This window comes from Parasteatoda tepidariorum, chromosome 4, assembly GCF_982258835.1.
Source record: "Parasteatoda tepidariorum strain Cologne lab strain chromosome 4, Ptep-v5.0, whole genome shotgun sequence".
In the NCBI taxonomy this organism is placed as follows: Eukaryota; Metazoa; Arthropoda; class Arachnida; order Araneae; family Theridiidae; genus Parasteatoda; species Parasteatoda tepidariorum.
In genome coordinates this window covers 72,912,510-72,933,832 of record NC_141758.1, presented here as the reverse complement: position 1 = coordinate 72,933,832, position 21,323 = coordinate 72,912,510, and the positions used below count along the sequence as shown (strand labels likewise).

General features: G+C 27.8%; 1 protein-coding gene across 1 annotated transcript; it reads left to right on the top strand.

The window, feature by feature from the left end:
• The first annotated feature begins 2,356 nt into the window (after positions 1 to 2,356).
• LOC107452879 (uncharacterized) lies at positions 2,357 to 14,409 on the top strand. The gene is made up of 6 exons (XM_016069504.4): positions 2,357 to 2,474; positions 5,589 to 5,673; positions 8,711 to 8,776; positions 8,918 to 8,983; positions 10,467 to 10,547; positions 13,861 to 14,409. The coding sequence occupies exons 1-6, from the start codon at positions 2,472 to 2,474 to the stop codon at positions 14,274 to 14,276; spliced, it is 717 nt and encodes a 238-aa protein (XP_015924990.1). The 5' UTR covers positions 2,357 to 2,471; the 3' UTR covers positions 14,277 to 14,409.
• Positions 14,410 to 21,323: the final 6,914 nt, after the last annotated feature.

Here is a 21,323-nt window from a genome sequence, read left to right as displayed (position 1 = left end):
TGTGAATGTGGCCCACCCTATGAACGGGTTTGTGGCAGTGTGATTATAGTAAGATTATAGTAAACTTTAGTCTCAGCTATAATATTTAACTTTCACAGGAAAAATACAGTTCAAAGCAATGTCCATAGAGGGCCATAATTAGGATCTTCTAATCTACTATGACGTCACGACCACTTTTTTTTAACACACTGTGTCAGTTTTTAGAACCATTCATTCTGTGTAAAGGGATAGTTAAAGGGGTAATTGCACGAGCTTGTTATTCAGGTCCTCCAGGTTCTTATCCCCTGGCTAAATGACTAAGACTTCAGTTTTACAATACAATACAAGTTTTATTCGACCACAAAATTTTTTTTAACGTTAAACATCAAATTTACAGTAAAATTACGAGCACCAGCATTAACGGTATTCAACCGTAAATTTTTCAGGAATACCTATTATTTTACAGGATAATATAGCTAAATAGAAGCTTGATTTGCCTAGGGGAAAGTCTGAGACAAGTTCAACATTAAAACACATATAGATATCTACTACGAAAAGAAAAATATCTGATATATAGTTTTATTATATTACTGTAATTTAAATTTATTATTTAAGTAATCAGTAAAGACTCTCGCCAAAAGATTCATAAAGAGAATATTTCTGGCAAACCCATCGAATAGAAACAGCTGTCGTCTCTTTCCGAAGTGCAAGCCAAACCGACCAGCACTTGGATATTAGTAGCAGCTGTTTCCACGTTGAGCCACTTGCTTTTTAGCCGTCTTATAATGGCTTCCACATGTTCACCCTTTACAATGCCTGCGGTACTATAATCACCATCCAACTCTCTGGCGGCCTTACTACTACTATTGCATTCTTATTCTAAAGATTTACCTCTCTCTTAGTCAAATACTTTTTCTCTTTCTTTCTTTCCACACTATGGGTTTTCCTTTCGAGAACTCCACATCAACTTGTCATAAAAATATGACTTTTTTTGGTTTTTGTGCATGGTAAAAATACGCAAATTTATTTAGTCATATGACAAGAATTTGGATTAGAGGTTATTAAAAGAATAGAAATTGTGTGCGTTTTAAATTCTTTAATACCTAGCATCTTTTTCGAGAGAAGGTTTTAAAATTCATCATATTCTTATTTTCTTTCTTTCATTTTCATTGCAGATCAATTGAGGACTTCAGATCAACTTGTCATGAAAATATACCTTTTTTTATTTTAGTTCTAGGAAAAAATAAGCAAATTTATTTAGTCGCAATATGGATTATAGGTTATTAGAATAATAGAAATTGTACGTATTTTAAATTCTTTAATATCCAACGTCCCTTTTGAGAGAATGTCTTAAAATTCTTCATATTCTTATTTTCTTTCTTTTATTTTCATTGCAGACCAATTGAGGACTTCAGATCAAATTGTAATGAAAATACTCTTGTACATCTTTTTTAATTTCGTTTCCATGGATAAATAAGGCAATTCACTTAATAATAAAACAAGAATTAAAAACTTTAAATTTAGATGAGATTTAATGGATAAGATATTGTAGGTTCCATTATAAGATTAAAACGTAGAAAAAATGACGTTTTGTTAAAGAGCAAGGCACTTAAAAGTAAAACTAAAAATTTTTGATTATAGTATTTACAAGGTTAAAATAATAATTAATAGTAATTAAAATAACAATTATTTGCAACGTTAAAATGATTATTTTTTTATAAAGTGCATTAAAAAAAGACTTTTGATCATTTCATTTATTGCGAAGTATGACAGCGTTTTCAAAGTATTGTAATTGATCTGCAATTCTACTTTTAATGGGCGTAAATTACCTATCTGAATTATTTCCAAAGCCACAAAGCAATCAAATTTGCTGTAAAAGAATATATTCCAGAAAAAAAGTTTCTTTTTTTGTATTGGAATGCTTACATCATTTTAAACTTCTTTGTAAAAATATTATGAATTATTTCCCAAAAAAGTAATATGCTTTTTAGGTTTTTTTCCCCTTTATCGGAAATAATCTTACTAAATGACTAGGAGAAAATAAACAATTTTAAAACAAACTATGATTTCATAAAAATAAAGCTTTGCAATGAAAAGTAAATCGAAATATTGATTATTTGCAAAATATTTGTTTGTTTTGTTTATCAGAGAAATTATTTATCTGGTTGTTCAAACACTTTCATCTATCATTAAGTTGGTGGTGAACACGAAATACGTTCAATTTTGCGAATAAGCGGAATTATCAGTAAGAGAAAAGAGTTTTTTTGTAATTTTTTCAAAATTTTGTACACACATGAAACAGTGTTTTATCTTTTAACAAGGCTTTTCTCTTATAGGATATTCTCATTCGAAATTGATGATTCAAATTTAGCTATCACTTTTTTCTTATAAAAGCTTTTAAGCAGTAAAGCCATGTCAGTTTTAGCATTAGTTTTTCAGTCTCTAATATTTTCAAGCAGTTTAGCAAGAATTACTGATTTTTATGCTATAAAATGGTATGTTATGTAGATATTTTAAATTTTTATAGAAACGTATTTTGTTTAAAAAAAGAGTTTGAAAATACAGCTATTAAAAAAATTAAATTAGCAAAAAAATTAAAATAGTTTTCAAAATAAAAATCTAATATTTTTTCAATTATTTCTTATTATTCCTGATCTCATTTCTAAAACAGAATAAAAATTATTTTATTATTTTGTAACTCTAAAAGATGCTGTTAGATAAAAAAAAAAGATACTCTTATAGGATATTATTTAAATTTGATGATGCAAACTTAGATGTCTTTTTTTTTTCTTATGAAACCTTTTAGACGGTGAAAACATGTCATTTTCATCCTCATAGTTTTTTAGTATCTTACATTTTCAATCACTATAATAAAAATTGTGGATATTTATACCATAAAATGGTATTTTGCACGGTTATTGTAAACTGCTTAAAAAAATATTTTTAGGAATTTTAAAAAGAGTTACTTACTACTAATAAAACCTAAAAAAATTAAAATAGCTTAAAATAAAATATGAAGTTTATTTAAATTTAATCTCCTATTATTTTTGTTTATATTTTTGAAACAGTTAAAAAAATATTTCATTTCTCTTGAAAATCTAAAAGATACTGTTATAAACAAAAACAAAAAAAGATACTCTTAATGGAAGTTCTAATTGAAAATTGATGACTCCAATTTAGATGTACTTTTTCTTTCTTATAAGAGCTTTTAAAAAGTTAAAGCATGTCTTGTTTAGCATTAGTTTTTCAGTTACTCATATTTTCCCACCACTTTAGTAAAAGTTACGGATATTTATATTATAGAATGGAGTGCTATACAGATACATCAATCTGTTAAAAAAATTATTTTTCTGTTAGAAATTTGGAAAAGACTCTTATTAACTACTAATAAAACATAAAGAAAGTAAAACAGCTTTAACTATTAAAATATGAAAACAGCTTTAACGATTAAAATCTTCTGTATTCATTTTTTGTTGCTATTTCTGATGCAGTTTAAAAAATTTTTCATTGATTTAGAAACTTTAAAAGATACTGTTATATAAGGAAAAAAGAAGCCCATATAAGAGATTATCTGAAATATTATCTAAAAAATACTCCTACGGGATATTCCCATTCAAAACTGATGGCTCTAATTTAGATATCACTTTTGTCTTTTCTTTTAAAAGCATCTAAACAGTTAAATCATTTATAGCATTGCTTTTTCAGTCTCGTATATTTTCAGCCACTTTAGTAAGAGTTGTGGATATTTATACTATAAAATGGTATGCTCTATAGATATTTTAAGTTAATAAAAAAAATTTTTAGAAACTTTGAAGGATTATTATTTACTACAAATATAACAAAGAAAAATGGAATTGCTTGTTATTAAAAAAAATCATAGTCCTGATTTATTTTGTTCATATTTCTGAAACAGTTAAAAAATATTTCATTGAATTTGAAAGTCTAAAATATATTGTCATATCAGAAACAAAATATAGTCTTATAGGATGTTCTAATTCGAAATGGATGATTCTAATTTAGATGGCACTTTTTTTTAATAAAAGCTATAAAAATCATGCCATTTTTAGCATTAGTTTTTCGCTCTCTCACATTTTCAACCACTTTCGTAAGAGTTACGGATATTTACATTAGAAAATACCATGTTATTAGATATTTTAAACAGCAATAATTATTTTTAGAAATTTTGAAAAGACTGTTATTTAATACTAATAAAGCATAAAAAAATTATATTAGCTTTAAATATTAAAACATTTAAAAAATTTTAAAAATTAACATTTTTAATTATTAAATATACGGTTTTCTTAAAATTTGATTTCTGAGGAACTATTCAACCAATTTCGCTCACATTTTTGTTTTGCCATGTAAAATTAGATACTTTAAATTTAACTATTATTAAATAAAATAATCGAAAATAATAAATATTTACTAAAATTTATATTTTTTGTATGGATTTATCTTTGGATTAGCGAATTCTATAATTGCATGCAAAGGTTTTGCAATTCGTTTAAAAAGTTCTCCAGATATGACGAAATATGCAAAAAATAAAATTAACATTATTGGGTTCAAACTTTAGATAGCTTTCCTGACCAAAGTATGGGGGCCATATTTCCCATATTGCAGCTGCCCCCTCTATTTTGTAAGTCAAAAATCCGAATCCGTTGGGAAAAAAAAGGTATGTTTATTCAGAGAAAGTACGTTTTTGTATCTGATTTCGCAACTTAAAATATTGTCAGAACCAATTAGTTAGCATATTTGAGGTCGTCTAGATCAAACTTTATTTTGGGTGTTTTTTTTTATTCTCACTGCATAACATATACTCTAATGGTAACAATACCGGAAGCACACCACAACAGTATTTAAATATTCTAATTCTTCAGCTGTTGCTCGCCCAATAGTAGCTTGATCTTAATTTTAACTGTTTTCAAGAGATGTCTGCGATATTGTCAAAGTTCTTTGCGCATTTAAATTTAGCAAAAATTAAAAATTATTTCTTATTTGAATATTAATTGAATTCAAAGCAAGAATAGAAAGCCATTGAACATCACTTATCGCTAAAATTCCAAATTTTCGGATTTCATTAAAATGCTGTAGTGTTTTCGACTATAATAATTAAAAAAAAATTAAAAAAAGATTTCAAAATAAAGCTGCTTTACAATGAAATAAACAATGTCAAAAAATCTAGATATGGCGAAAAAAAGTTAACTAAACGAAAACAAATAAATTATCTCGAGGTTTAAAAATAGATTCAGTTTCCGTGTAGTTTATATAATTTAGAGATTCAGTTTCGAATGGTTTGTACTGTGTTATTAAAATACAAGAAAAACAACTATAAAAGAAATAGGAATTTTTACGCAGTCTCAATTATAGATTTTTGAATATCAGACTAAGATGCAATTACAAATAGAACAAAACAAATCCTAAATTTCATGTTAAAATGAGTTAACAGCAATTGAAAATACAAAAGTTGGAATAAAAACTTTATTGCTTTGCTAATAATACTGATTCTGCTATACTTCAATTGATTATTAGAAATTTTTCCCCACGAGCAACTTTTTTTATAGTATAAACTGAATCTTTGTTTTTAAAGTCGTTTTTTTCATTTTCCCCAGGCGATGCTACTGGCAGTTTGTTTTGCTACTCTCTTTTTGTTTAATGGTTCTGAATCTAAGCCTATGTTATGTCCATGTACTAAAGGTGAGTATACGTATGATTTCTACCATTTTTAAAATCTTTTATCATAACATTAAGGTCAAATTTTTGTAATCTTTTCTGCAAGTAATAAAACAATAACTCTGAAGCATACCTTCATATAGTTACAGTATCATATTGTTATTGTAATATACAAATCAAACAAATATATGTATGTATGTATATATATATATATATATATATGAAATTAAAAGATCACTTTGTTTATAAAATATATAATTATTATTATAATTTTAGTACATTTAATTAATATGTTAATCACAATTAAATGAAATTTAAAAAAATAATTAACTGTATTTGAGAAAAGATATTAAAACTCAGAATGACGCAATAAAAATTGTCAACACTCCATAAAGATAACCTTATATTATATAAGAGTTCAAATTACGAACAGTTTAAATCTTTCTCAAGAAATTTATGCATCGAAAAAAATTTGATTTATCCATATGATATGATTTAAGTCTGGCAACAAATATATATGCATCCTAAATAAGTAATTTTTACTTTGTATTTTCTCTTAAAAATAAGTTTACTAATTTTTATGTATATTTTATCGTACTTTATTTACAAATAATAAATGATGAAATGAATAATAAACTACCATCATTATTGCTGAACACCAAAAATGATGGTAGTTACTTCACACCAAAAATGTGCTTCAATTTGTCAGGAATTGTCCGTAGTTCTACACCACTTTGACGTAAAGTAGTTGCCACTTTTTTTTGGTGTTAAAGTGCACTAAAATTTTTTGCAGTGTACTTCAAAAATGCATTTCTATTCATGTTGTTGTTGTTGTTGTCGTGTCTATGCATACAGTGCTAGTGCAAAGATTAGAGTCCTCCAAAAGTCTTGGATAACAAGATTATTTCTATCCATTAAGGTTTTAAGTGACGAATTAGTGAATTTGATAAATTAGATTTAAAGTTTAGGCGTTAACAAAAGGAAATAAAGACTATGCCTTGCTTTTATTTCTTGGCTGACAATTATCAAATTGGCGAAATGTATAATTCTTCGTTTTAAAATACAGTCGAAAGAGAGGCTGTTATAGACTATTTGGTGCCAAATGGTGTTTCAAACTTCCTTCAGCTTCCTTATATTTTAATTGATGAAGATAACTACTTAGACTATTTCTAATATTTAGTCTGAGTAGTTATCATATATGGCAACGTTACTTTTAAAAAGTAACGAGTAAAAGTACAAGTATTTTTAAAAAAAGTATCGAGTAAAAAGTTCTTATTTTAAAAAGTAATGAGTAAAAAGTACAAGTAGAAGTACAAGTACTAAACAAAAAGTAACGATTTAAAAGTACATTTCTAGGAAATCGAAAATTCAAAGTAACCTAAAATTTTATAGAATAATATTCTTATGTTCTTTAATGTTGTTACAAAATTGTTGTTATTTATTTAATTGTTTTTAATATTGAAAGTTATGGTTATTAATTTATTTTTAAATTCGGAAGAATATTATATATAATTTTATAATATAATCATATAATATAATTTTAAAATCAAATATAACTTTAATATCAAACTTTTTATAGATTTGCCCGAAAAGGAAATTTTATCTATAGATTTTAATTTTTAGTTTATTATTTTTATTTATTTAAATTACCATTGATTTAAAATTTTTTTACTCTTTAGAAACGCGTTTTAAAAGTAGAAACATAAACAAAGCAAACACGGGGTTTCAGATAGCTTTGTGATCTTTGAGCTAGTAAAAAATAATTGAATGTACAGTATAAGATGAAACAGAAGGTATTTAAACACGAAGTTAGCTGTGAATGCATATATATTGCACATTAATTTTATAAATTAAAAAAACATAAGCATTTTTTTTAATTTAAATTTTTTATTTATTTTTTTTATTTTTTAGAAAGCTTACCGAGTTTTAGGAAAAAGTAACGATTTCATTCGATATTTCCGTTACAAATACTTGTACTGTTTTCCTAAAAAAGTAACGAAAGTACAAGTAAAAGTACTAAATTTAAAAAGTAACAAAGTACAAGTTAAAGTACTAAATTTAAAAAGTAATGAAGTACAGGTAAAAGTACGTACTTTTTACTTGTACCGGCGGTACAAGTAACGAAAGTAAAAGTACTGCCATATATGGTAGTTATCTTCATCAATTAAAATGCAATATTCAGAGAGCGTGGAGAGACTATTCGATATTTACTCCTACGATAATGACAGTTGGAATGTAGCGTCTAGCCAAGGATCTAAATTAGTTAAGTTCACGCCACTTTCTTTACACGATTTTTCTTTGGACAAGGCAAATAAAAAAGCCACAGTTTAACTGCCTTGCGCTTCCATAATTCCATGATAACAAATTATGAAATTTGTTATTATGGGATGATAGCAAATTCATAATTTTCAACTAAGTACATGAAGAATTATCTGGGGTTTAGAACAGACAAATAAATATTTTAAAAATTGTTAAATTTTTTTAAAAAATTGCCAGTTTGGCGACATTTTGAAGCATAGATTGAAGTGATCAAAGTCATTGTCTTATATCCTTTTTTTGCAAATTCTTAAGAGCCCAGGTACTGCAGCAATGGATTATGTTTTTAAATATTAAAAAATTTAACTACAAATGCTTTTTATTTTCTCAAAACTGTGTCTTTTCTCCGTATATTTGTTTTGAGCCATTTTTTTTTTTTGATTAATCATTAAGGGCGCTGGCTAAAGATAGGCTAAACTTAGCCTAACAGCCATAAGTAACTGTTGTAAACTCACAACAGTTATGAAAATAACATATTATTGGTAACAAAGCATCAAAAAATGGAAAATAAGCAGGTGGCTGAAAGGTTGTAAATGAGGCAAATTCATCATGAGTAATATCCTAGAACTTGTATTCTCAAAGATTTGGCTAAATAAATTTATGTTTTATAGTTTAATACAGCTAGACCTCTCTAAAAATCGAAGAAATGTAAATTTTTTAAAAATGCCACATAGATTTTTCTTCCTCTGAGTTCACTATTTTCTCTAATGTTTTTTACTAAGTGACTAGTTTATCGTGATTTCAGAAATATCACCTGCTCTTTCATCGGAACCAAGAACAGAATTGAGAGATGCAACTTCACCTGACATGAGTAAGTATTTTTCAGCTAAAATATTATAATTGAATCGAAGAAATTTAAATTTTTTAAAAATGCCACATAGATTTTTCTTCCTCTAAGTTAACTATTTTTTCTAATGTTTTTTACTAAGTGACTAGTTCATCTTGATTTCAGAAATGTCACCTGCTCTTTCATTGAAACCAACAACAGAATTGAGAAATACAACTTCACCTGACTTAAGTAAGTATTTTTCAGTTAAAATATTATAATTGAATCGATGAGTCCAAAAACCATTAATTATCTCCATTTTTTTCATCAAAATTACGCTTTTTACATTTTTAAGTTTAGCTGACGTAGATACATGGTTAGGATTTTAAAAAAATCATTCCTTTCTACTTGGCACAGTATATTTTGTGCTGATAAATTTCAACTTATCTTGTGGCCTGTTCCACGGAATAAAGTTGGAAATATACGGCTAGATGGCTGCCATTGTTACTTAAGGAATCGTTTGAATAACGTAACGATTAATTATTTAGTTAGGCTTGTTATTTTGTTGATACTTTTTATCACACAATGAGTGATACAGAGAGTAGTTTTTAGATGGTATTTGCAAGAAAATATAGGGGTATAAGAGTAACTAACTGTAAGGGAGGTGACTACAAATAATATATATGATACTTGATTTCAAAATCTGGTGACCGGAAATATAAGAAAACTATAAGAAAAATGTGTTAACAAAATGCTCCTGTGGAAAAGCAACAAAGGAGAAATAACAGTTTCAGGAGTCACATTATAGCAATTTTAGTTTTTAACGCACGACACCTGGTAAATTGTATTATCTCTTTCCATTGGTCGTTTATGCAAACAAATCGCTCATGGGCTGCATTAGTGACACAACTCAAAAAACTCGCGTTTTGGACTAAGAACAGGTGTAAATATGAAAATACACACTCTTTTCAGCAGCAATACTAGCACAACTCATAATTCAACTTGAAGGTAATCTTCGTTGAAGCAAACTAAGGCTTTTCTTATGCATTTTCATTAGCAATGAAAACTTTAAACCCACTTATCTCAAAACATGAGTTTTTTGAGTTTCGCCGCTATTGCTGCCCATGAGCGAAATGTTTACTCAATACAAAAAAGGTACCCAAAAAGTGGCACCATAACCATTTATGGAAGCGTATCTTGAAAAAGTTGTCATAAACCACTGAAATTTGTAGACATCAAAAAAAAAAATTTACATTATAAATCAAATATGTTTTTGCCTTTCTATAAAGAAATTTGTAAGTACCCAAACACAGGTAATAATAATCAAAAAGATTTTTTCAAATCTACACAAATATCCATGAAAATATAGTCTAAGACTTAAATAAAGTCTTTATTTTATTTGTAAGTGTAATTCTCTCTTGTTAAAAAAATGTATAGAGCTCGTTTCAACGTTTTATCCGAAAACTGGTCATCTTCAAGTTCTAATTATATTTTAAATTAAAAAATTAAGTCATTTGTCTTCAATTGCAGTCGAATATTTTCTAACCAGCCACACATTTTAATAAAAAAAAGGAAAAAAAGCTCCAGGCATGAAGCTGATACGTAACTATTCAGTTTTTTGTCTTTCCTACAAAATTTGTTTCGCTGGAGATGATCGGTTTTCGAAGTCATTGATTCAATTACATTCATTTATTCAAGTTGTTTTAATAAATGACTTGTTGACACTGAATTTCAGCAACAACTCTTTCATCCAAAGCAGCAAATCGAGTACTGGAACCTGTAACAAGAAAATTAAGAAATGTGACTTCGTACACGAGTAAGACTTTTTTTTGTTGTCAAATTTAAGATTCAAGTTATAGATTTCATTTGAAACGAAAAGGTCAAATTTAAAATTTAAATGGATAAATTTATAATTTTTTAATAAATATAACAAGCACCACATCTCAGAACACACCTGAATTTTAAAATGTTTTTTGAAGGCTCAGTTGTCTCACAAATAGCGCGTTTTTGTAAATAACAAGCTATTTTCATAACTGCTGTGGGATTTCTATAGTTAGTTATAACTAAGGCCCGGATTTTAAAAACATTTGCATTTTTTTGCATTTTTGGACATTTTTTGTCCTTTAGAGCATTTTTTGAGATTTATAGGGCATTTTCTTTAAATTTTGGGGCGTATTTTGCATTTTAAAACATTTTTTAAATTTTTTGTTAATTTTTTCTAATTTTTATTATTTTTTATAATTTTTTATTATTACACTGGCTTCTAAACAATGAAGAAAATCTTTAGGATATTAAAAGTTGAAGCAAAATCTTTTCACATTGAAGAAGAATCGTCAGTAAGTGTGACCGTCCTTTTCAAGTACGCACCAATAACATCAGTAGATGTTGAAAGAAGCTTCTCCTGGTATAAAAATTTGCTTTCAGACATGAGACGCTCGTTTACATTTCAAAATATTAAAAAAAAATTAATAATCCACTGTAATTCTGATATTTAGTAATATTATGAGATGGAAGTTGTTATATTCATTTAAGTTTCTATACAAAATGAAAATTTTTTGGAGACAATATATTTTCCTTTTTTTTTTTGTTATTTTAGGATATAAAACATATTTTTCAAACTTTAATGAACGTAGAACAAGTATTGCTTTGCTTTATATTTTTTAAAACGACTCATAATAATTTTAAAGAGTAAAACATTGCTTCAGTTCAATATTTTTACTTCTATTTAAATCATGTCATAAAAAAAAAGTTTTCAGAAAATTTTGTAGAAAAAATGCTTTTATTTAAAAATTTTGCATTTTAATACAAAGACTGTTTTTAGTTACATGTAATAAAATAACTGAAATAAAATAACTATGGTAATTAATATTGCACTAAATTTCTAATATTTTTTACAAATCTTTACATCTAAAGTACCTTTGAATATGTATTGTTCGACGTAAAACAAATAAGTTTCTATCCAAAAGCAATCAATATAAGCTCTTTTTTTTTACATTTGAAAAACCCATTGTCCAACATGATATTATGGTTCAATTTAACATGGTTCAGTTTGTCACATTGCTGTCATTGCAATTAAACTTGGAAATGTTTTCATGGATATCATAATGAAAAATAATAGCATTACAACTTTTTAAACAATTTATGAGTTAAATTTTTAAAATAATGATTCTTTTTACAAAAGATCACCTTTCAATTCTTTCCTCCTTTTTGTTATCAAAAAATAAAGAAGACGTTTCATGTTAATAAGTTTTTAATTACAACCCTAGTGACAAATAGAATTACTCTCAGAATCAAACTCTGTTACACTAGAGTCAAACTGTGTAGCTTTTAAAGTACAATTCTGTTACTCTAAAGTAAAATTCTGTTAAACAAGAGTCAACTCTAGACTAACTGTGTAACCCTAGAGTCCGATTCTCTCTCCGACTGGGTCAAACTCTGTTATACTGTAGTCAAATTCTGTTACTCTACAGTAAAATTCTGTTAAACAAGAGTCAACTCTAGACTAACTGTGTAACCCTAGACTCCGATTCTCTCTCCGACTGGGTCAAACTCTGTTATACTGTAGTCAAATTCTGTTACTCTATACTCTAGAGTCAAATTCAGCTACTCTAAAGTCCGTTATTTAAAAATCAAGTTTCCTTACACTAGGGTAAACTTTTGTTAATCTAGAGTCAAATTCTGTCATACTAGAGTCAAATTCTGTCATACTAGAGTCAAATTCAGCTACTTTAGAGTCAAAGTTTATTATTTACTCTCCAGTATTTGATCGGGAATAGCGAATTTCACACCATTTTTAATCTATTCAGGTCTTATTTTTTTAAACTTTCTATAAGCTTGAAATTTTAAAAATGAACAATTTTTGCCACTCTATTTTTCGAACTTTATTAAGCAAATGTAAAATTGAAATATTCCAATGTTTTAAACAATATTAGGGGAATGCTGCTCACGTTGAAGTTGGCAATCAGGATAGGTCTTGATATTTCAAGTAGTTGAAATTTTATGAAAATATGTAGAGTCTTTTGTTAATTTGAATATAATGATGAATAATGGCATTAATAAATATCTTTAATGAATATAATGAATATAAACATTCTTCTTAGTGAATATAATGAATATAAACATTCTTTTTAATGAATATAATAAATATAAACATTATTTTTAATGAATATAAACATTTCTTGGCAAAGATTTCAGCAAAACATTTTTAAAAAAAAATAAAATTCATAACTTTAGAAAGTAATGTTTTTAATTTTTAAAGTTGCGGAAAATATTATGCTTTAATATTAACAATATTTTTATTAGAATTTAAAAAATTATAATTTTAATATTTTTTTGTTTTTTCTTCTTATTATTTTTAATGCTACACAATACATCAAAATTAAACCTATTTCTTGAAGTAAAACATTTAAAATAATGTTCGGAAAATAGTTTTAAAGTTAAAAAAGAGCGAAAAATAAATTCATCATAGAAAAAAAAGCCTCCAAAACTTTAACTCGAAAATTGAAGCTCAGACGGAAAAAAAGAAGTCCTACTTCACGTTAAAATTTATATTCATACGTAGACTAACATAATTCTTTCAACCCAGTTTTAGAGATGACTACAATAGCATTATTTGTTTAGTAATAACACAAATCTTTAAATTTTCAAAATTTTACGATCGAGTCTCCTTAATTTTCAGCACAAATTTGAACCATAGAGGTATATTTCTAACATACAGAATTTCTCTTTAAAGTTTAAACCAGAGAAGCATATTCTTAATATATTGAATTTCACTTTCAAGTTTGAACCAGAAAGGCATATTTATAGTATATTAAATTTCATTTCTCTTTAAAGTTTGAACCAGAGAGGTATATTTATAGTATACTGAATTTCTCTTTAAAGTTTGGACCAGATAGGTATATTTCTAGTACATAGAATTTTTCTTTAAAGTTTAAACCAGAGAAGCATATTCTTAATATATTGAATTTCTCTTTAAAGTTTAAACCAGAAAGGCATATTTCTAGTATATTGAATTTCTATTTAAAATTTGAACCAGTAAGGCATATTTCTAATATATTGAATTTCTCTTTAAAGTTTCAGATTTACAGGTACAAAAATTTCACTATAAACTTTTCTTTTCCTATTTTCAGCATTATCATCTACAACAGAGGTTTTATCAATTCCACTTGAGAATACAACAACGGTATTTCCAATAATTCCACCTGATTTCAACAATGAAACAATGCTTCTAACATCTACGCCCGATTTTAGCAATGTAACGGTATCTCCATTTATTGATAAAACAAGTCTCATGAATATACCAGTGCCTATTGCTGCTACCTTAACAGGCATCTTCAGTCTATGTTGCTTTTCTCTGGCATGCAAAGGAGCTAAAGCATATATTGCAGACTGTAAAAATAAAGTTACAGCTAAAAAAGAGCTAACAATAACCACTAATAAAATAAAGTCAGAAACTAAATGTTGTGAAGGAAAACATTTGAAAAAGAAATCATACTCAAACGAAACATGTCATTGTAATACTTGTATTTGTACGCAATACAAATAGTGAGATAATTTTATTTAAATATTATTTTTACTTGATTTCAACAATGCAATGATATTTTCAAGAAATTCAATTGTTTTAAAAAATAAAGTCAATATTTCCAATGATTTCTTTTGCTTTCAACAATGATAAATATTTTAAATTGATTGGTAACCTAAATTTTAAGAATTTTTCAATGAAGTGCAAAATTACGCTAAAAAGTACCGGCATTTAGGGTGCTGGTTGATATACAATAATTTTTACAGTAATAATTTCCGAAAAATCCCTGAATTACACTAATTATATTATATATTTATACTAATTATAATAATACTAAATATATTACAGTAAAAATTACGATATAATATTTTACGGTTAAATGGATTTCAAAAATGAAGTCAATATTTCTATGATTTTACTTGCTTTCAACAATGAAACGATATTAATATTTATTGGTAATCAAAATTTTAAGAATATTTCAATGCCATTCACAGCACAAAATTACGGTAAAAAATGCCGACACTTAGGATGTCGGTACCTTTTACTGTAAAATCCATTTTTACCGGAAAAGGCTACGGAACAAAAAATCTGATATACCGTAATTTTTACAGTAATAATTTTCGTAAAATCACTGAATGACTCTAATTAAATAAATATTACTGTAAAAATTAAGATATAATATTTTACGGTAAAATGGATTTAAAAAATAAAGTCAATATTTCCGATGATTCCACTTGCTTTCAACAATGAAGCGTTATTTCATTCAACGTTATTTTGGTAATCAAAATTTTAAGAATAATCCCATGTAAGAACTTCATGATCAACATTGAGAACATTGTAAGAACTTCATGATCAAATTACGGTTAGAAAGTAGCAGCACTTAGGGCTCGGAACATAATAACGGAACAAAAAATCTGATTTACACTAAGTTTTACCGTAATAATCACCATAAAATCACTGAGTTGCTCTAATTAAATAAATACTACTGTATCATATTTTATAGTAAAATGGATTTTAAGGATGATTTGCCCAAAATGCCGGGACTTTAATACCGTAATTTGATCCGGACTGTTTTATAGTGTACAACTGTTACTTTTTGAGCTGTCTCATAACTGTCACCTTAACAGTCATAATTGAAAAAGCTAAAAATAATTCATGCTTAAACGATAAATGTGAAACTTGAATATGTTTGTAAGATTGTTAAATTGTATTTTATTTTAAAAAGATCTGGTGTTTTGGAAATTTTTTAAAAATGCACGTATTTTTTTAAAATCTTTTGTATTTTACTTTTTAATTGGTGTATTTACAAAATAAAAAATAAATGGAATTTTTTGTGGGGTTTCTTTATTTAGTTAGATAATATGCAATACAAATGTTGATCGAAATATCTTTAGGTCTTTATTTGCTGTATTATGTACATAGATTCAGTATTGATATTATGTTGTTATAAACACTAGTAAAGTAAAATAAAATTAAAAAAAAGAATTTTTTAAAACTCGTTTTCTTTCTATTTAAACGTAGATGAGAAAACCTTAAGAGAACTCCGGCGTTTTTTATTAACCCACGTTGAAATTGCCAAGTCTGTTCCATTTTTTTTCTTCAAAAATACTGAATACTGAGGAGATTTTTTTACAAACAAAAAAAATTTATTTTGTTATTACGTATTTAAAACATGTTTTTAATGATTTGAAATAGCATCTGAAACGAAAATTTGAAAAATGATAATTGTTTTATTGCAATTTATAAGTCCCTATGCGAATTTTAGAGCGAATTCAATCAAAATATCAATCAAATTTTCTAATACCCAATATAGTGCTCAAATAAACCATATTATGGTATTTCTCAAACGTTTTTACAAAATACTATCCCATGTATCATGGTGCGTAAATTAAACGTATATTTTTGGAAAATTGGTAAAGTTAATACGTGTTATACGTAAATTTTGCGAAATATATTGACGGAATGATATTACCATTGAGATATTTGGTGAAAAAACTTTTGTATATTTTACGTAATATTAACGTAATAGATTTTACCAATTACCTTTCGATAAGATTGCTTAGCTATATTTTACGAAAGATTGACGAAAGATAATTTACTACTTAGATTTAGTAAAAATGATTCTGTGAATTTCACGTATTATTGACAAAGCAAATTTACCATTAAAATTTCGGTTCGAATTTATCTGCGTAAATTTTCTGTTGTTTGGATAACCACTTTTTTGTATAATTTGAAGTTTCAACTTACGCACATTTTGACGTATTGTTGACGTAAATATTACGTAAAAATGACGTACTCATTCTTACCTAGCAAAAAGTGGTTGATAAAAGAGCCGTAAAAGAAACGTATTTGTTTACGTAAAATTTTCCTTCCATTTTCCGTTTTTTTTAAATAATTTTTTGCTATAATTAGACGCTATGATTTGACGTAAATAATAGGAAAAAATACCGCATACATTCTTATAATGTAAAAAATAGTTGGTAAAATGTTCGCAAAAGAAAAGAAAAGAATTTATTTACGTTTAATTTTTCGTGAATTTTACGTTTTTCGGTTAACCGTTTTCTCTTATAATTCGACGTTTCAGTTTTACGCAAATTTGATGAATGCTTTAACGGAAAACTATACGTATTCTTTACTTAAAATTGATGGTTCTTTGCAACCTGGGCAATTTGAATGGAAATGGGATTTTATTTAACACCATATAAAAATTGAGGAAAACTTTCCCTAGCTGTGGTTCAATGTATGGTTCGTTGTTGAACAGATTTTTACGAATATTTAATGCTCCGGAACGACATTACTTTCCGGTCCACCTAAAATATAACGTTTGAGACAGTTTGTCAGTACGGCGGTAATTGCTGACTGGAGAATTTGCTCTAGTGATGACGTCTTGTTTCACTGAGAAAAATATAGTCAAAACTATCAGAATTTTGTGTTTGGCTCTAAGGAACACCAAAGAGCTTGGTAATTTTTATCGAAGTTCTTTCCTTATGATTTTAATAAAATTAACAATAAAATATTGTTTTAGGATGTATTATAAGATTTGATCAATGTGGTAAAATTTGATAGTTTTATTCATACCTTAGAGCATAAATTCCATTTGTTCGCTTAAATTTACTTTTCAATTTTCTATTTTTTATTAAAGGTGTAAAAACTTTAATTGTAATAAGAACTATAATTTTAAAAACCAAAATTTACTGTAAATCATTACCATATGAACGGAAAAATTACCAAATGATTGGCTTAACTACTATATATTTTGGTTTATTAGCAAAATTATTTTTTTTACCAGAAATGTCATTACCATAGAGTGCTATAATTTTACCTGAATTTTTTTGTCTATGTGCGGGCTATAAATCTGTCTATAGTTTCCTATATTCTTCATGAAGTATTTATTGGAGAAAAACCTACCATTATTTATTGAACACTTTTAGATTGTACTGCCTAGTTGGTGTTCATGTACCAGAAACTAGTTACCCCTTGAGTTATAAAATCACTTTCTTGAAGATAAATTAGCACTCCAACAATTATAGAAAAGGAAGAATGTTTTTTTTTTAAATAATTGCTTTATTAAATGTTTTATAACTATAATTTTTTAAAAGAATTGCTGAAAAAGCAGTAAAAAAATTGAAGTAGGCACACACCATAAAATATTTTTAATCACACCATTTCCATAAATTAAATAACTGTATAAAAATCGGTGAATTTCTTCCTTTACACCAATTTCCATAATTTAAAACAAATCCAGAAACTTATATTAAGTATTTCTGAAAGGAAAAAAAAAACACTTTTAAAAATTTATTCCAAGGAACAAGTATGGTACCAATATACCATCGTATAATTTCCATAAATGAAATTTTTAAATCTACCAAAATATATAAAAGGTAAATTAAACTAAAAATATTAAAAAGCTGCAGAGGCAGTGGAGGTAAACCAAAGGAAAATGCAATTTGGGAAGTAAGCAAGCGTAAGCCTAAAATCCCCTTTTTCAAATTATTTACACAGAAGAGGAAATTCGTATTTTCTCTAAATAACCAAATTATTTACCGATTCTCGCATACATCAGAACAATGGAAACATTTCTCTGATATTATGAAGCGTGGGGGAAGCCTATTCTTCCTGTTGTTTGCTATGTAGACACAAGACATGAAACAGATGAGGGCTTTGAGTAAAACAAATTCCAGAACTTTTGAAGAGGGGTGGCGTAGAATCAGCAGGGGATACGGGCTGCTACCGTAATTCTTTTAAGGGAAAATTATAATCACGATAAAATACTAGAACGAGCTGTTTTACCGTTGGATTAAACCAAGACCAACAAATAGTCTGCTAAGATAGAACAGATTTCACCCAAGATGGCGGTATGGAGGGAGAATTTCGAAATTGATGATTCGTTTTGGTGTTTTGTAACTTAAGTTCTATCTTTCTTGAAAGGCAAGATTTGGAGAAATCCTACGAGTGTTTTTTTATTTATTTTCCAGTAAAAAGAAAAATTTAAAATGGCATTAATGTAATGAAACTGATGCTTTTTTTTAAAAAAAAATGGAAAAGTAATTTGATTATGAAATATGAGGTTCGGTTTCTGAAATATTTACAGATACCGTGAAGTAACACCAACTGGCTGGGAATGTTTTAAATTAAAGTGGCGTTTTGCTTTAGATTCTCCGTTTTAAGTTAATTTTTCAATGCCAAACTTACCAGTGCATGGTAAAAAAAAAAGGCATCAGCCACAAATTGATTGAGTCAGTAACACCAGGCGTAAAGTGACAACCTCCCAATACAGGCTCGAATCCCACATGATCCGGGCTCAGAAAAACCACAGTGCTGGTATTTTATATCCTCAGTGGTTGATAGATCGTGAGTTGGAATTCTTTTCCGCTGAGCTAACTGTGGTAGCTTTTCGAGAAATTTCTTTCTATAGAAGGCAAGTGCGAATTCGTAACGCTTAAAAGAGTACTACACGAAGAACACCATTAGCTTTAGGTTTGGGCACAAAATTACACGGCTGAGGAATAGAACATTGATTGTCCTAAATTTGATATGAATTGGCTGTTCAATACCAGATATAAAATAGCTATGAGGATAGAGGATAGCTTGGAAGGTAGCGTTCTGTCTAGGAATAGCTCTAGAGATAAGGAGTTTGCTTTGGACATCAGCAATCCAGATTGTAATTCTGGTAATAACGTAATTCGTTTATTTGTACACTGGTTCAAAGATTCACTAACTACCATTTTGGTATAAATATGGTAGTTGATGTATAATTTGTCAGAATCTCTTTTCCATCATATATATATTTTAAGTTTTTGCTAATTGGTGAGGTTGTAATTCACATTTTTATAATTTTGCCTTTAAGCTGAATTCAAAACTATAAAAATTAGGACTGCAATTTTAAGGAGGATAAATGCCAAGCTTCAAAGGTCAAAGAGATTAGTCTAGAACCCTTCAAAATGTGCAAAGGCATCCACTTAATTTTTATCTTCCCACGAAATGTCTTCATCTACTAGATAAACTTGTCTTTACTGTTTCATCACCTTCTTTATCAATTCTAATTATTCTTTTAGCAACTTCCTTTGGCTGTCATATGTAACATAGTTTAAAACTTACTGCAATATTTGAAAATATAGAATTATACCCAGAAAAAAAAAGTGCATCCTTTTTCATAATAATTTTTTTCCCTGTTTTAGCTGTTTTCTGAATGAACTGCAATTTATCCACATAATTTTTAAAATTATGCCTCATCCTTATCACACAATTTTAAAAAAAAATTCTTCTTAATTTATGAATAATGTTTCAAATAATACTCAAGGTAAATGTTAAAAAAAATTTATGAAGTTATTATTATTATTTTAAACTACTGCGCTAGTTTAGAGATTTTTTTAAATCACATAGTCCCATACTTTGCGAAAGCAAAACTGGAATAAGATATTGAGACATTTCTAAAAGACATCATAAGCTAACGCTTCATTTTCAGGAGGCCAATCTAGAATATTTGGAGGCATTTATAAATGGCTGCTCAGTGCTCGAATTCTGCGTATTAAACAAACGTATTTGCTGAATGTTTAGGCAAGTAAAGCAATCCTACAACAAACAGTTGTAGTCTAAGGTAGTTGGGAATGTTTAAACTCCACAATTGTGGTAATGTGATCAGTATTGCGAAACCCTCCCCCTTTACTTCTTAAACAAGCTTGTACCATTTGAAGCTGGGCGGGTTTCAAGTTAGAACTCCATTTTTGCAATAAGACAGCTCAGTGCCTTAACAACAAACAGAGCCTATTGCATATCAATATATGCAGATATTGTCTTATTATTAATTGAAAAGATGTATTCTAAAATTTTTTATATTTTCTTCAAAGAAATTTTTTTCCTTTGTTTAAAATAGTATTTACATTTTTATACCTTATTGTATTGATACACTTATCATTACAAGTTCTTGTCAGAGAAATGTATTAACATTAAATACCTGTATCTGATATTTGATGGATGAAATGTATATTAAGTAGGCGTCAAAGCAAAATACGCAAATGCATAGAGAAATATACCAACAAGTTCTACCGAGCATATAGGAGAAGTTCAGTTTACTCATATCTCCCCCACTTCTTGAAGCGAGAGAAAGGTGTGAGATTCTATAGGCACCCATGGATGACTTCTGTAATAAATCTAGATCTCTTTCAACATGTGAAGGCAGGTACTCCGACCTCCCAAACTTTTCTCCCTCGCGAGGTGGTTAAAGAGAGCAATATCGAAAAGCTGCCTCGATCATCCGACCGGAAGGTAAGGCCAAAGCGTGTGTGTGAAAGAGAAAGCGAACTCCTAAGGTAATTTGATGAATTGCTTCTGTTGCCAAGTCAATCAGATGTCAGAAATTCTTTTCCTACATAGGTTGAGGAACGTTTAAAGACGTGCGTTGGGTGACGAGGTTCATGACCTTTAGAGAAGCGTTCGTATGGATTTGATTGATGCTTGTATGAAAGTAAAGATAGATTGAACAATGACATGAACGGTTCAATTTTAGTTGCTTTCTTTTTCTAAAGTTTTTACCTTTTTTCTTTGTCAGTTGCGGGGAGTCAGAGAAAATTT

What these genes read in the sequence shown, in the direction of transcription:
- LOC107452879 (XM_016069504.4), top strand. An exon ending in TGCAACTTCACCTGACATGA is followed by an intron (nt 8,777 to 8,917) that starts GTAAGTATTTTT and finishes TCTTGATTTCAG; the next exon opens with AAATGTCACCTGCTCTTTCA. An exon ending in TACAACTTCACCTGACTTAA is followed by an intron (nt 8,984 to 10,466) that starts GTAAGTATTTTT and finishes ACTGAATTTCAG; the next exon opens with CAACAACTCTTTCATCCAAA.